The following is a 16,063-nucleotide window of genomic DNA, read 5'->3' as shown; positions in this document are numbered from 1 at the left end:
AAAAAACATTTTGTCTTCTGGTACATATTGTACAAGTTTCTTGATGTTGTCCATTATTTTTTTGAATTAATAGGGATTTTTTCTATGTAAGCAGACTCTGTTGGCAAACTAGGACAAACTCCAGCTGGTTTTCTCAAGGAAAATTCATGAAACATAAGCCCATCGATAAATGGACGTACTTTAACAATTCCCGGTTTTTTGTTGTCATATTCGAACTCATTTTATTGAGAAATTTAAAAAGTTGTTTTCTCATGTTTGGTTTTTTTCCCATAGAAGTCAATGGAGAGTATGGTTTTCTTATAATGAATGGGCCACCATTTTTTGAATTCCAAAATTGTTTCATTTTTTACCAGTTCTATAGAAAAAAGAGATTTTCTTGACGATTTTTTTATCAATTTGTAATATTCTTCAGGAAGAAAAATTCGGTCCTGCTTGCGAATGGGTCTTTTTGCTACTCCGAAGTCTCTGTCGCACGGGGGGAATGAGTGGCCTCTGATTGGAAAATAATGAAAAATGTGATTGAATTTTCCTGACGAAGCAAGAGCTAGAAGGAATCTTATTTCCGTGTGGTTCTTATTTTGGCCTGCACAACCATCTGAAAATATATGGACCTCTTTTACATTTTCAGAAACCTCATTTTCAAAATAATTTTTCAGGAAGGTGCACACTTTATTGGGTCCTTTGTGTACCTCGTCCTCGTGATAGGAAAAAAAATTAGCTTCTCCTGTTTTTAAGTTGTGTATACTGAATTCAAAAACCGATAACTGCCGATAATAAAAAATTTCCTGTACAGGTATGTCAGGTATCGGCAAATTTTGCATATAATCCATGGAGATTCCTAGTATCTCGTCCGTCTCTGAAGAAAGTGTTCTAGATTTTTATAAAATTTCTTAGCCCTATTTTTGTGAATTAATAGTTCTGCAACAGCAACTCGTTTTGCAATGTCGTTGAGAGTGGTACTTTTAACTTTCTGGCCAAGTTCTTCACAAGCAGGACATACATCAACTTGAGGACGACCAAAAGAGTAAAATTTTCATGAAAATACTTCAAATAAAAACTGTATTTCACTGTAGATTCCGGAAATTTTTCGATAAACATTTTATGCATTTGTTTGACACCCAAAGTAGCAGGTAAATACTTTTTTAATATATTAGCATAATGGACTTTCTTTCCATCAAACGATTGTATGTGCTCACTTATTTGAAAGCACAATTCATCTGGTATTAAATTATGCCTATATTTAACAGATTTACCTCTACTTGGAGTGGATCCAGTCACTAGTAGGTGGCATTCTCTTCTGACATGCTTTTCGCCAACACCATATAAACTTAAGAAAGCTTTCTTACATACTTGCTTACGTACTCCTTTTAAAAAAAAAACATGAAACAAAAAATGATTGGGTCTCTTGAGATTTTCTTATTCCCTTAATGGGAGTTACTTCGATCATATTTTGTAAGTATGAGTCTTGTGAGTTTTTGTCATCAAAGTCATGTAACGACGTAAACAACGCATTCTTGTCCATTTCCAAAAAATGTTCACAACACTTCTTGCGACAAGTACAATCGATTCCAGTTTTTCGCGCCATAACTTGTTTTCCCACGTGATTAATATGGGCTTGGCGCTTAACTTTAGCCTTCTTAATAACTTCACTTTTATACGGGGCCCGATTAATAATACCTTTATTTCTTTAACTTTGTTTATTTTCAATAATGACACTGGTTTCACTATCAGAGCTACTAATTTTTGTACAAACAATACACAACGGAACCTAATCGTACTAAAGATAATCGTAAACTGGTCTAGGAAACTAGGAAGGTCCGCGACCGTAACAACTAAATCACATGTCCAGCGCGCGCAATTTGTTTCGAAAACGCCACATCTCCGGAGAAGTGGCCTTTTCGAAATAAACAGAAATACGCCTGTCAAGATTAATAGTAACGAACAGCGGAGATGTGGCATTTTCACGTGTAATAAAGCTTAAAGTATATTCTGAACAAAATGGCGAAGTAAACTCATTTTGTGAAATTAATGGAGATGTGGCCTTTTCGAAATAACCGATTCAATTTAAAAGAAGTATACCTTGTTTTAAATAAATTATCTTATAAAAATACATATATTTAAGGTGTAAAAATAATATACATAAATCGAAAAAGCTAAATTTAAAAAGGTTTGTTTGGTAAAGCTTTAAAAATGTTAGCAAAAACTAATAACTATATACACTACAAAGAAAAAGAATATATTTCTTCGAAATGCTACGTAGATAAAAGCTATTTGAAACAAAAATTTAAGGAAAAATTAAGCTTTTTTGTACATAGGATTTCGAAGAAGTGTAATAGAGAAAAGGAAGATAGAATTTACCCAGGCCTATGTGAGCTTTCACGCCACCAAGATTTCTAACTCGAAACAGCCCAGATTTCTTAAAACCACAGTTGAGGGTAAATCCAAAATCTGATTCCAAAACACAGGTCGGTCGACCTATCTGCCAAGTCCCGCCTGTAAGGAAAAGGAAGCTTTTACTAAGAGTTACCATGCTATTAATTGATACGATTTCGTGCAGCTCAACACTACATTACTGTTATATGAGCAGCTATTTTAAATCTACATTATTTTTACTACGTTTTCTTTTCTATATGTTCTGGATTTGTCGAAAAAGGAATTTCCATGGAATTAATTAAAATACAACTAGAAAGTACACCAAAAAGTTAACCAAAAATTATATTGACTTGGCAAACACAGATCCTGGAGTGAACATCAATGGCGACTCTTTGGCGAATAAATTATAGGGAGTTTTCAAAGCAAAGAGCTTCCAAAATGCCAGTGTTTACTCAAGCCACAAAGAAAAGACTGCGATAGACCAATCGCCTATTGGATATCGTAAGCAATTGGATATTTTCGTATTATAATTGCTTAAAATAAGAAAATTATTCCAGTGTTGCTCGTCAAGACGAAAGGTAAAATATTAATCGTAATATACAGTATGATGCAAATCTATTGAAAAAATTTATTATTTTAAAAACAGACGACTTAAAAAAAATCAAGACACGTCAATTTGAATTTTTGAATGGCCATAAATTGCTATATATGTGTTGGACATTACATTATACAAACCGAGGTCACAGGACATCTCATTTCAAATGTCTCCTAATCGTCTATGTAACGATGGATCATTTTTTTTTTTTTTTTTTTTTGTGGCATTGACTTTCGTCATTCAGCCAGTCTCGAAAGGTTATAATATATTCCTTAAAAAAGTATAGACAGATAAGTACAGATTATTTCTCTCAGACAAAGATGGATCATTCTAATATTTATTTCTACAGGATTAACCAAAATGATGTACCTACTAAGTTAAGTAAAATTGAATTACAATAATTACTCATTCCCTGAACTAAATTACACTAAGAACCGCCACTGCGAATAAACCAAAGTTGTATTTTTTCTGGTTTTTTTTTTGTTTCCAAGAAAAGAAATAAAGGGTGATTCAATTGGAGGTCCTTTTTTTGGTGGGGATTTGATTGAAGATCGTGCATGAATACTGTCAAACTGACATTTCGCTTTTGTTCAGTATTGTTTGACATTGAGTTCTGTGAGGAATGTGTTTCGTGCGCTTAGAGCAATTTATGGTCCACATAATCGACCTACCGAACGTACAATTCGTTTTACGATTAGTAAGTTTGAAACCCAGTTTTCATTATTAGATAACACGCTACTACATTTAGCACGTACTAAAGAAAATATAGCGGCGGTAACGGATAGTGTACTTGAAAATAATGAAGAATCGATTCGTCGCCGTTCTCAACAGCTTGGCTTGTCATATGCAACAACTTGGCGTATTTTACATAATGATAACGAACTATTTGGCACCTGAAATTGAAGCTTGTGGTCTCGGTGACATTTGGTTCCAACAGGATGGAGCCACTTGCCATACAGCCCGCAAAAGCATGGCTTTACTGCGAGAACTATTTGGTGAACAAATTTTTTCACGGTTTGGACCAGTGAATTGGCCGCCTAGATCCTGTGACATCTCACCTCTAGACTCTTCTTTTGGGGCTACTTAAAATTTAACATGAATAAACATGAATAAACCAGATACGATTGAGGCATTGGAGGCCAATATTACTCGAGTCATTGGTGAAATACCAACAGAAATGCTGGAACGAGTCATTGAGAATTCGAACTTCAGAATGAACCAACTTAATCGTGTTCATGGCCAACATTTAAAAGAAATTGTCTTTAAGAAGTAATTGTAAAGAATGGTTCTTTGTATGATAATAAATATTTTCAAATAAAATTTAATTTTTCATTGTTTTTTCTTGTTAAAAAAAGTACCTCTAAATGAATCACCCTTTACATTGATTGATACCAATGCTACAAATTAATTATTTTATAAAAATTATTTACGGCGCTGACCGTACAAGTGACCGTAAAACTGACCGTACAAGTTTCAATGTACAAGCAAAGCAGGAACATCTCCAGAAGATGCCAACCCCTAGTGTTGGCGAAACGTCGAAAACTAATCTCAGAAGACAACGGCCTAACATCCCGAACAAACAGTTTAACATTATGGAATGATCAGAGCTTCATAGAAAACGTACTTTTTTCAGATGAAGCGGCTTTTAAGTTCAACGATCATGTAAATCACCAGATATATCGATATTGAGCAAGTAAAAATCCACATTGGATGAAAGAATATAGTACACAATACACTGTGAAGATGAATGTTTGACCAGGCATTATAAACAATCAAATTATACTGCCATATTTTTTTCAGGAAAACTTAAATGGTCCTCGTTATCTGGAATTTCTTCAGGATTATCTGATGCCACAGCTAAATCAGATATTTCCAATAAGAAATGATTTGTGGTTTCAACAAAATGGAGCTCCCCCACACTATGGCGTTGAGGTACGAAATTACTTAACATAGTCTCAGGTAGGCGGATAGAAAGAAGGGGATCTATCGAATTACCACCAAGATCTTCAGATTTGACTTTATTAGACTTTTTTATGAAAATATTTGAAACGAAAAGTGTATTAAAGTCGATCAAATAACGTAGAAGAGTTGGAGGAGTGATCCAACTACTAATTCGTACTAATCTTTAGTACGAACAGTTATGTAATCAATCAGTACCAGTGTCTAGATCTAATATGTTGCCAGGATATTTTGAATTTGTTTTTCTGTCGGAAAAGAGCGTTGGTAGTTACTAAATTGTATTCTGAACACTCGGTGAACAAGATAATTTTATCAGAGTTGCTGTTGCCTATTCCCTCGTTGCCAATGAAATAAGTATTGGGCATACAATATTTAATTAGGGATAAGTGGTCTGGCTTGGTACTGTAAAACCTCTTCGTCCTGTTGCTATAAAACAATCTCTAATTCCTCGTGAAGTCTTCCGGAACACCTCCAATATATGGTCTACCTAAAAATTCACAAAACCGATATTCCTCTACGTCCCATTGTCAGTAAACACAACTAACTGCCCTACACAACCATTGGCCATGTACTTAGCCAAAACTCTACAACTTCTCTCCGAAAATTTTACATCCTTCGTCAAAAATTCTTTTCATTTTATCGAACTTCTTAAACAATACCCTATCTCAGGGTCAGACATTCTAGTAAGTGTTAATATCGTTTCACTCATATCGTATCGTTTAAACATTCTGAAAACTAAATACAATATCCAGCAAGACCACTTATCTCTCATTAAACATTGTATGTCCAACACTTATTTTATCTTCCAAAATCAATTCTACAGATAAATAAATGGTACTCCAATGGGCTCCACACTATCTCCAGTAATTGCCAATATCTTTATGGAAGACTTCGAGATCCAAGCACTATCCACATCAATGATCAAAGCCACATGTTGGCTACGATATGTTGACGATAAATTCGTCATTTGGCCCCATGGCAGAGATGCTTTGGTATCTTTTCAAACCCATCTGAATGGTCTACACCCTAGGATCTAGTTCACGATGGAGGTGGAAACTGATTCATCCCTGCCGTTTCTCGGTGTCATCATAAAGAAAAACCAATCCCAAGGTTTTCATCACTCTTTTTATCGAAAACCCACCCATACCAATCGTTACCTGCATGCCAACTCTCATTATCCACTTCCACAAATTAATTCAGTCATTAATACCTTCGTCTCCAGATCAATACGCCTTTGCTTAACTCTCTAGTTTATAACAAGCCCTCATCCAAAACGGTTACCGTGAAAATTACATAAATAGAAACATCCACAGATATCAATCTCCCACTCAATCTCAACCCAAAGACTCAGACCCTCATCATACGAAAGCTTTTCTTCCTTACATCAATGGCGTCACTGACAAAATCGACAAAATTCTTAAATCAAGAGGAATAAAGACAATATTTATCCCCCAACAAAAACTTTCATATTTGTCTGATCAATCAAAGACAACATTCAAAATGAATAACACTATGAAATTCCTTGTGCAGACTGCCTCCGATCCTATATAGGCCAAACAAATTGTAGAATCCAAAATAGAATTTCTGAACATTCCATTTCTGTTAGCTCTAAGTTTAATATATATATATATATATATATATATATATATATATATATATATATATATATATATATATATATATATATATATAGTAGAGATATTTTACACAGGCAACGACATTCAAAAAGGTTGTATTTAAACTTTTTGTAGTAGAGTATTAATTAAAAATAACTAAAGAAATTTCTTTACAACTGTCAAGTCAAGAAATGTATTTAAATATATTCTACATAGTAAAAAAAAACTACAACTACTTATTCTTAAAGAATGAGGTTATTTGAGTTATTTCGATGAATACACAAACTGTTAAATTATTGTAGCAGCAGTTTCTCTCTGAATAATATTATAAATTGCAACAAAAAATATAAAAAACATTGTTAAATAACACAATACTAGATATGCTCCTTATGTGAGTTTTGTAATACTATTTTTAGGAAACAGAACAGTATTTTTTACTCATTTGTAGGATATTATCAAAGTTAATGGTACATTTTTACCAATATGCAAATAAAACATCTTTGCTTATCGCTGCAACAAAAAAGGCACCGGGCAGATTCAATTTTCAAAAAAAAATAATCTCACAAAAAATAATAGACAAACATTTGAGATATCTTCTTCTTAAGGTGCCTGTCCATTTCGAACGTTGGCGATCATTCTGGCTATGATGATTTTGTTGGTTGCTATACGGAATAGCTGTGTTGATGTATTTCTATACCATGTTCTCCGGTTAGCAAGCCAGGATATTCTTCTTCGTCCTGGGGCCCTTTTTCCTTCAATTTTACCTTGCAAAATGCATTGAAGTAGCTCATATCTGCCTTGATTTCTCATTATATGTCTCGAGTACTGCAGCTTACGCCCCTTCACGATGTTGGCCAAATCCGCGGTTGTGATCATCCTCCGTAGTACTTCTTCATTAGTGACTTTGTCTGTCCATGGTATCTTTAGAATCCTTTTGTATAACCATAGCTCAAAAGCCTGAAGTTTTGATAGAGTTTCCGCCTTCAATGTCCACGTTTTACTCCGTACAGAAGCACTGAGTACACGTAACATTTAAAGAGCCTTATTTTTGTTTCTAGGCTGAGGTCATGGCTCTTGAACACAGAGCTCATAGTCAAGAATTCACTTTTTGCCTTTCCGATGCGACATTTAATCTCTTAGGTATTATCCCACGACTCATTGATTATAGTTCCCAAGTAGTTGTACTGTGAGACACGTCGAATTCTCATTTGGTTAACAAACAGATTTGCTCCAGTTACGTTTTCCTTGCTGATGATCATTAGCTTGGTTTTGCCGGTGTTTATATCCAGTCCATATGCTCTACTTGTTTCCGATATTTTGTTCATTAAGTTTGGCAGTCCTTATATGGTATTGGAAAACACTATTGTATCATCTGCATACCAAAAGACATAAAAATGATCATCCATGTCGGATTTTTGTTCGCAAAGAACTCCGATAGAAATTCGGGGTAAATAAAAGGATAAATAAACGGCAAGTACTACATAAGGAAGCTTTAATTAAGATTCTGGGAACTTTTGTTGTAGAACCCACCAGCTCCATATGAAAAAACAGGATTGTCACTGGAGGCTGTAAAAAATTGTTTTACCCCCCCAAAATTTGTTTGATTTTGGTGGAAAAAACATCCCTAATATTTTGATAAATATTTGTTTAACCTATGACTGTTCAGTTTTTTAAAAGCCAATATCTTCTTCTTCTTTAACCTGTATTCATCCATTGCTGGACATAGGCCTCTTCCATTTGCTTCCATTGGTTTCTACTCTTGGCAATTCTCATCCACTGCTTGTCCGCGACTTGTTTGATATCATCTGCCCACCTCTTCTGTGGTCTGCCTACTCCTCGCCTGTTCTCTTTTGGTCTCCAGTTTGTTAATCTCTGTGACCATTTTTTGGGATTATCTCGGGCAACATGTCCGACCCATTGCCACTTGAGCCTTGCTATACGTTCTGCGACATCAGTAATCTTTGTTCTTTCACGAATCGCCCTCTCCATCGCTCTTTGTGTTGTACTGAGCTGCTCTAAGGTTTTCTTTGTAAAGGCCATGGTCTCCAATCCATATGTAGTTACAGGCAAGATACACTTATCATAAACTCACGTTTTAGACACATTGGTATATCTTTATTCTTCAAGATAAAGCTTAACTTGCCGAAAGCTACCCAAGACAATTGTATGCGTCTTTTTAATTCGGCTATTTGGTTTTCTTTGCCGATTTTAATGATATGTCCAAGATGTATATAGTGGTCCACATTTTCAAGACTGACGTTGTCAATAACAATATTAGTTTGTAAATTTGTAAATTACTCATTATTTTTGTTTTCTGAAGGTTCATTTTAAGACCTATTTTATTTGCTCCACTTCCTTGATATATGTACTAAATAATACTATGTCGTCCGCAAACCTCAAATGACTCGACGTACACCATCAATGTTTAGACCTTTTTGCTCCCAGTCGAGCTGTTTGAATACATTTTCCAAGGCTAAGGTAAAAAGCTTTGGTGAAATAGTACCACCTTGTCTAATACCTTTACCAAGACGCATTTTTTCAGTTTTTTTGTCTTCATTGATTTTGATGTGGAATGTGGCCTGTTTATAAATGTTTTTAATAAGTGTAGTGTACCATGAGTCTATTCTAGCATCCCTCAGGGTTGACAAAAAGTACCAAGTTTCCATACTATCGAAAGCCTTGTGAAAGTCAATAAATGCCATATGTAGAGGTACATTATATTCTGTGTTTTTTTTCTACTAGTGTTCTAATGGTTTGAGGGTGATCGTTAGTACCAAATCCTTTTCTAAATCCCGCCTGTTCAACCGATTGATATAAATCAAGTTTTTTTGTTATGCGGTTGGTTCTTATTCTTGTTAGCAATTTGTATAAGTGTGACAACAAACTTATAGGTCTGTAGTTTTCAATATAAGTAGTGTCTTTTTTCTTGTGTAAAAGTATTATTTCGGCGTTTTCCCACAGACTGGCTATTCTTTTTTCTGTTAGACACTTATTCAAAAAAAATTCCATAACCTTTACAACGATGTTCCCGACGGGGTTTTTAACATTTCAGACGTTATAAGATCCTTACCAGGAGCTTTTTTATTTTTCATTTGCTGTGAGGCATGTCTAATTTCCTATCTATCTATATAAGGATTTTTACAGCTGTCGCCGCCTTCCTTCTTTTAGCCAACGTTTCCAGTCCTTTCTATTATGCCATTCTCCCGTCATCCCTCCATGATCTTCGGGGTCTACCTCTTTTCCTCCTTCCTATTGGGCTCCAATCCGAAATCTTTGCTATTCACCTTGTATGATCTGTTCTTCTCACATGTCCATACCAAATTAAACGTTTTTCTTCGATGTAGCTGAGTATGTCTTATGCTACTACCATTCTTCGCTTTATCTCCTCATTTCTGATGCGATCCATTTTTGTCACTCTGTAGCTTCTTCTCATGAACTCCATTTTAGTTGCTGTGATTTTGGACCTGTTTCGTTTATTTATTACCCAATTCTCCGCTCCATAGGTCATTATACTGCGTACCAAGGTGTTATAAATTCTCTTCTTTGTATTTCTGGTAATCTGTCTATCCCACAGTACCCTGTTCATTTATTTAATACGTGTTCTTGTTTTTGCTAATCTGCTGGTTATCTCTTGCTCGGTGGTTCCATTTTTTGAGAGTATGAATCCTAAATATTTGAATTTGTCAGTGCCGTTAGTTTCCCTATTATCGTCCATTTCCAAGTTTCTCACTGGTTCGTGCTCTGTTGTTAAATATTCGGTCTTTTCTAGATTTATTTCCAGTCCATTTTTTGTGTATTCCTTTTCTAATTTTCGGAGCATATAGCACAGATCTTCTTCATCTTGAGCCGTTACAACTTAGTCATCTGCAAAGCTTAATGTGTACAAGAAGTTGTCCCGGATTGGTATTCCCATCCCTTCACATTTCCTTTTCCATGGTTTTAATATTTGTTCGAGGAATATCTTGAACAGTGTCGGAGATGTAGAGCATCCCTGCAATAAGCCTTGTGGTCTTAAATTCGTTGGAGTATTTATTGCCGGTTTTAACTCTTACCTTGTTGTTGTTGTAAAGGTTTTTTACGGCTTCTATTAACCTCTGAGTTATTCCGATTTCCTTCATCGTGTTCTATAGTTGTTTTCTGATTGTGTTCGGAAATTAGACAGGAAATATCTAATTACCGAAGAAGTTATTTTAGGGAGAGTTTCCGAGCCGACGTTTAGAATTGTTCTATGGTCTGTTCTGAAGTTCTGTAAAAGGCAATGTAAATTTTTGCTATTGGAGTGACTAAAACCTGCATATTTTTTGACAGAGCATAGATACAGTCTTCAAAAAGTGAATTATATGAGTGATATTCTTGAAAATACGATCGTTTATTGAAGAATACTTGACAGATGATATGTATCTTACTTGCTTGAAAAGACTATTGATCCTCTTATAACTGACGAAATAGAAACTCAAATTGATGCAGAAGGCAAGTAAGTCTTACAGGAGGAATTTTTAAATTTTCAGCAGAATAGAACGCCTCATTATTATGGCCATATCCCATATTGGTTAAACGAAAGGTTTCGAATGCATGAAAGATTTTAAACATTTATTAATATGTATTTTATTTTTAATCGTTTTTTGGCCAATTAAGTTACTTTTATAAAAAATAATGTGTATCTCGTAGATTTTGGTATTTAAGGATTAGAACCAACTAGTCTTCTATGCTTGAAAGTACTTTGAACTTCTCTATGACCAGTTAATCAAAGCGACTAATGAAGTAAAATGTCAACAAGGATTAATAATTGGATAGAAAAAAGGGCAAAACATTGGAGTAAACTTTTTAATAGAGTATAAAAACAACAGAGGAGAAATGTTAATGCACTACTTCCTGGCGAGAAATTAACAATTTGCAATGAATACTTTCTTCAAAAAATCACAACGGAAATAATAAAAAGGAAAACACATAGGAAAGAAACAAATAACACTCATAAGAATTGATCAATAACTCCACCATAAACAACTGGTAGAAAAAAAACTCTCTCCGATGGTAATACTCTTAGAAAATTTAACAAATCTAAAACACTAGAGAAATATTCTATGACCTTTATTTAAATTAGGTGATGTGCAAACTCTAACAGTATTTATATTATTAGCCATTAGAACAAATTAGGTTTGGTAAATTTTATTTACACATTAATCTTATTAAGGCCAAACTTAAGTAAATAAACAGTGATGGTGAAACTTGGATTTACAATCTGAAAATGACATTGTACAAGAATTTTAATGAATTTATACCAAATAGAGCAATTAAGGAAATAATTTTTATAATAAATAGCTGTTTTAATTTGACAGTTACCTATTTGTTAATATCGAAATTTCGTCGAAAAATGGCATAATTAATATGACTTTGAAAGCATAGGCGTAGCTGGCGGTACTAGGGGGATTATCCTTCCTCAAAATCTTTCTATACTATAGTGTCAAAATTGTTCTTCTTCTAAATGTGCCTATCTTTTGGCCATGAGGCAACTGATAGAGCACATATGGGATAAAATGGGAAAAGCAAGTAGAATGCAAGAAAACATTGTAAAAAATTCAGAAACTGCAAATATGCTCTTTAGACTAGTGTTTTCTCATACAGCAGTATACAAAGTGGCCCAAAAGTCTGGAAACGACCAATTATCTCGTAAATTGCTTAGTCATAATTTTACAAAATTCGAGGTACACCTATAAAGGTACACCTAAAAAAAGATCTTATTGTGAAGTAGCCAACATGTTCAATGATACTTTCCCAAACCGTTCTCCTATTCATAAGGCGACGGTACAAAACACTGTAAAGCGATTTGAGGAATCTGGGGAAGTAAAAGATAGATACCGATCAGGTTGATCGAAAAGAGTTATGAATGACAACAAAACTTTAGATATAATGCAAAGTTTTTTGAAGATCCATATACATCCTCACGCAGGGGTTGCACAAGTACATGAATGTTGGTCGTTCTTCAGTCTTACGTGTATTATGTAAGAATAAATTTAAACCATACAAAATTATCTGATTGCAAGAATTAATTGAAGATGACTTCGATCGTAGATTAGAGTTTACTGAAGTGATGATGGATAAAATTAAAAATGGTGAAAATTTCTTTAATAGAATATGTTTTTTCGATGACGCAACCTTTACACTGTGTGGAAGTGTAAATTTACACAATTTAAGTTACTGGAGTGACGTAAATCCACACTGGAAGCGTGAAAACCATACTCAAAGACCACAAAAATTAAATGTATGGTCAGGTATAGTAGGCACTCAGTTAATTGGGCCATTTTTTATCGAAGGAAATTTAACGTCAGATAGTTACGAAATATTACTTAGAAATGAAACTGTACCTACACTGAGAAACTTGTTTAGGGCAAATTTTAATCAGATATGGTTTCAGCAAGATGGAGTTCCAGTTCATTTTGGTGTCAACGTTCGGCGTTATTTAGATGAGATATTTCCCGAACGATGGATTGGTAGACGAGGTAGAATTGAATGGCCTCCACGCTCACCTGATTTCAGTCCTAAAGATTATTTTTATTGGAGATACTTGAAAAATTCAGTTTACAAAACTAAATCAGCACGTCTTGCAGAGCTAAGGCAACGAATTATCGATGAATCTCGAATAATTTCTAGAAAATCATGGAGAAATGTGGTAGACGCATTCTACCATCGATTAGGGTACTGTCAACTCACAAATGGAGCACATTTTGAACACTTGATGAAGTAACCATTGTGTTAAAAAATGATGTAATCTATCAATTGTTACATTTTAATGTAGTTGAAAATAGTATTAAAAAATTTATTGAAACAATTTGGCATTGCCAGAATTCTGTTTTATGTATTTAAGACCTTCCAAACTACATAAAATCATAAGTGTTACATATAATTGAACTCGTATTAAATAGGAGATTTCAATAATGACTGTATATACAGCATGGTGAATTTTAAAAACCAAGGTTATTAATAATACGTATAAGAGAATTCGGCTAATCTGGCAACATTACAAATATCAAATATGGAATCTCCGTATCCCAAAATAGGTATACCTCAACTTTTGTACAATTATGGCTAGCAATTTACGAGATAATTGGCTGTTTCCAGACTTTTGGGCCACTCTGTATTTGTAGCTCTAGTGCTAAGAACAAATTAATGTTACTAAAAAATAAACCCAATAAATCTCCCTGAGTCTAATCATTGAAAGTCTCTGATTTTTTTAAATCGAAGCATCAATCTTCTAAATTAACTAGTGCATTAAATATTTTATAAATAATTAAATAAAATATTATATTTTATTCTCGTTCTATCAACTTGAATTGGTAAGATATAATGAAATCAATTTAACCTTGAATTTCTTATAAATTATATCATAATTGTTGTAATACTTTTTAAAACGATTTAAAAAGGATAATAATCAACGGAAATAGCTTTTGTTATAACTATAAGTGTGTAAGCAGTCATTTATAACTTTTAAGAAATTTTTTATCCCATATTCTGTAAAAGGTGATAGCTTAAATAACATTATTCAGTAATTTCGTTACTAAAAAATATCGTCTAATCTTTCGTCTTGGTCATAGGTCTGCTTGCCATTATGCTAAATTCAGTACAGAATTTAGTACTAAAAATATTGTATATACAAATTAGATGCGCGCGCCGATTCAGTACTAAAAATTATTTCTATGTTCTAATTTCTTGTACAAAAAATGATGAAATATTAACTTAAAGTGAGGTTATTCTCAACTAATCGTAACAATGTTTTAAACAAATTATTATTCATTCGTAAAAGGTGTTTATATGGCAAAGGGTCTTCTAGTAATAATTCTTTATTCACCATATTTAATATTCCTTTGCCTAAAACTCTTTCCTCGATCCACTTTTTCTCCATATACGTTTTTTTAAGAAGCGTATGATTTTTTTTCTTTATTGCTAGCATCATTATTACAATTAAAGGTATTGCACATAATTTTAGCTTCTTTTTCACAATCTTTATTTACCTGTGTGTTTTGTTTACTCTAATCATTAAACAAACTTCGTTGTTAGGTTATCAATTCAAAATTGGTCGAGCGCATGCCTACATGCTAATTAAAATTAAGACAGTTGCAAACATAAACACACATTTTTCATATTAAATCGACTCCCGCAACTAACTAATATTTTTAGTACTGAAGTCAGTACTGAAATTAGCGTAATGGCAAACGTCCCTAAGACTGTGCGGAAGCCATATTCGCCGATCCCAAACTTAAAAAAAAAACATTTATATAGTTTTCCCATAAAATCCAGTGGTTAATATACCTACCTATATTTTTCCAAATTTGATATTTTTCCGTATAACAGAATATTAGTCTCGAGTTAGTATCACAGTTTGTGTGTAATAATGAACATGGTATTCCCTTTAAATTGCTCCGTTTATCAAAAATTATCATATTTGGAAAAAATCCAACCCATACCACTGAGTTCTATGTAAAACACTGTATAAAAAGATTTTAAACAAACAAAACAAAGCCCATTAGAAATGTGGAACCGACTTACTGTGGCATAGTCAAATTGTGTTTGGCGCCAAATCATAATATCCCCTTACTATATTAATCACCAATCCCAGGGCTTTATTTACTTGCCCATTCTGTACGTAGTGGGATCGGCGAATATGCGTGCGGGAGAGTACTATACTGAGTAGGACTCTACGCACTGCAGACTCAGTGGATAAGTTCCCACCTCTTCTTCGGATATATAGAAAATATAGGATTGGTATGAATAAGATATAACCAAATAAATACCCGTCAAGAAAGCATGACATAGGAGCTAAAACTATATATTTAACAGTAGATTTATTGATTTAACATAGTACGTGAGATTTGTGCTGCGACTATAATAACGTGTAATAGCATGATGGCTATGGGACGCATAGCACAAGGGGAAAAGTGTGTCTAAGGGATGCCTTAGTGAGCTGGCCAACTCTAGGATATTATAGGCTCTAGATTATACAGGTTATAAATGGAAAATAAATTAAGATAATTATCATAAAAAGTACAGCATTGTGAAAAACTCTTTTATAGTTGAGTATCAAAAATGTAGATACTAATTTCTGAGAAATGATAATTGAGTTGCCAGGTTGTGATTATAGATAATGTATCAACTTATATATTAATAATTCATATACAGTCAAATAGTCATAGAACACCGGATTTGTTAAAGTATCTCATAAAACATGACAACGCTGACTAGTAGAAAAGGACAGTAGATAGTCGAAGCTGCAAGTAAGATAGAGATATATTTACTCAGTCTGCATAATATAGATTAATAATTGAGATTCTGTCTTACGGGCTCAGACAAACGTGTAAGAGTGTGGCGACATCCAGGCAAAAGATATGATCAAGCATGTGTTAAAGAGCAACTTCCATTTGGTAGAGGGTGAATTATGGCATGGGGAAACATATTTTTTGACGCTCGCATAAAATTAGTCTTTGTAGAGAATGAGATATTGACTGCGCATAGGTACCGGACGCAGTTG

At 33.9% G+C, this 16,063-nt stretch overlaps 1 protein-coding gene across 2 annotated transcripts in view; it reads right to left on the bottom strand.

Moving 5' to 3' along the window:
- The window catches only part of mtg (mind the gap), a 130,012-nt gene that overhangs the window by 98,503 nt on the left and 15,446 nt on the right, over positions 1 to 16,063 (bottom strand). The window contains exon 2 of one of the 2 annotated variants that reach the window (XM_072545977.1): positions 2,359 to 2,493. The exons of the other annotated variant lie outside the window; for it this stretch is intronic. Within the exon in view, the coding sequence (XP_072402078.1) occupies positions 2,359 to 2,493 (135 nt within the window). The remainder of the gene's footprint in view (positions 1 to 2,358; positions 2,494 to 16,063) is intronic. 2 annotated transcript variants of the gene reach the window in all.

Source organism: Diabrotica undecimpunctata, chromosome 10 (assembly GCF_040954645.1).
Source record: "Diabrotica undecimpunctata isolate CICGRU chromosome 10, icDiaUnde3, whole genome shotgun sequence".
NCBI lineage: Eukaryota > Metazoa > Arthropoda > Insecta > Coleoptera > Chrysomelidae > Diabrotica > Diabrotica undecimpunctata.
The sequence above is the reverse complement of the archived record's forward strand: the minus strand, read 5'-3'. Positions and strand labels throughout refer to the sequence as shown.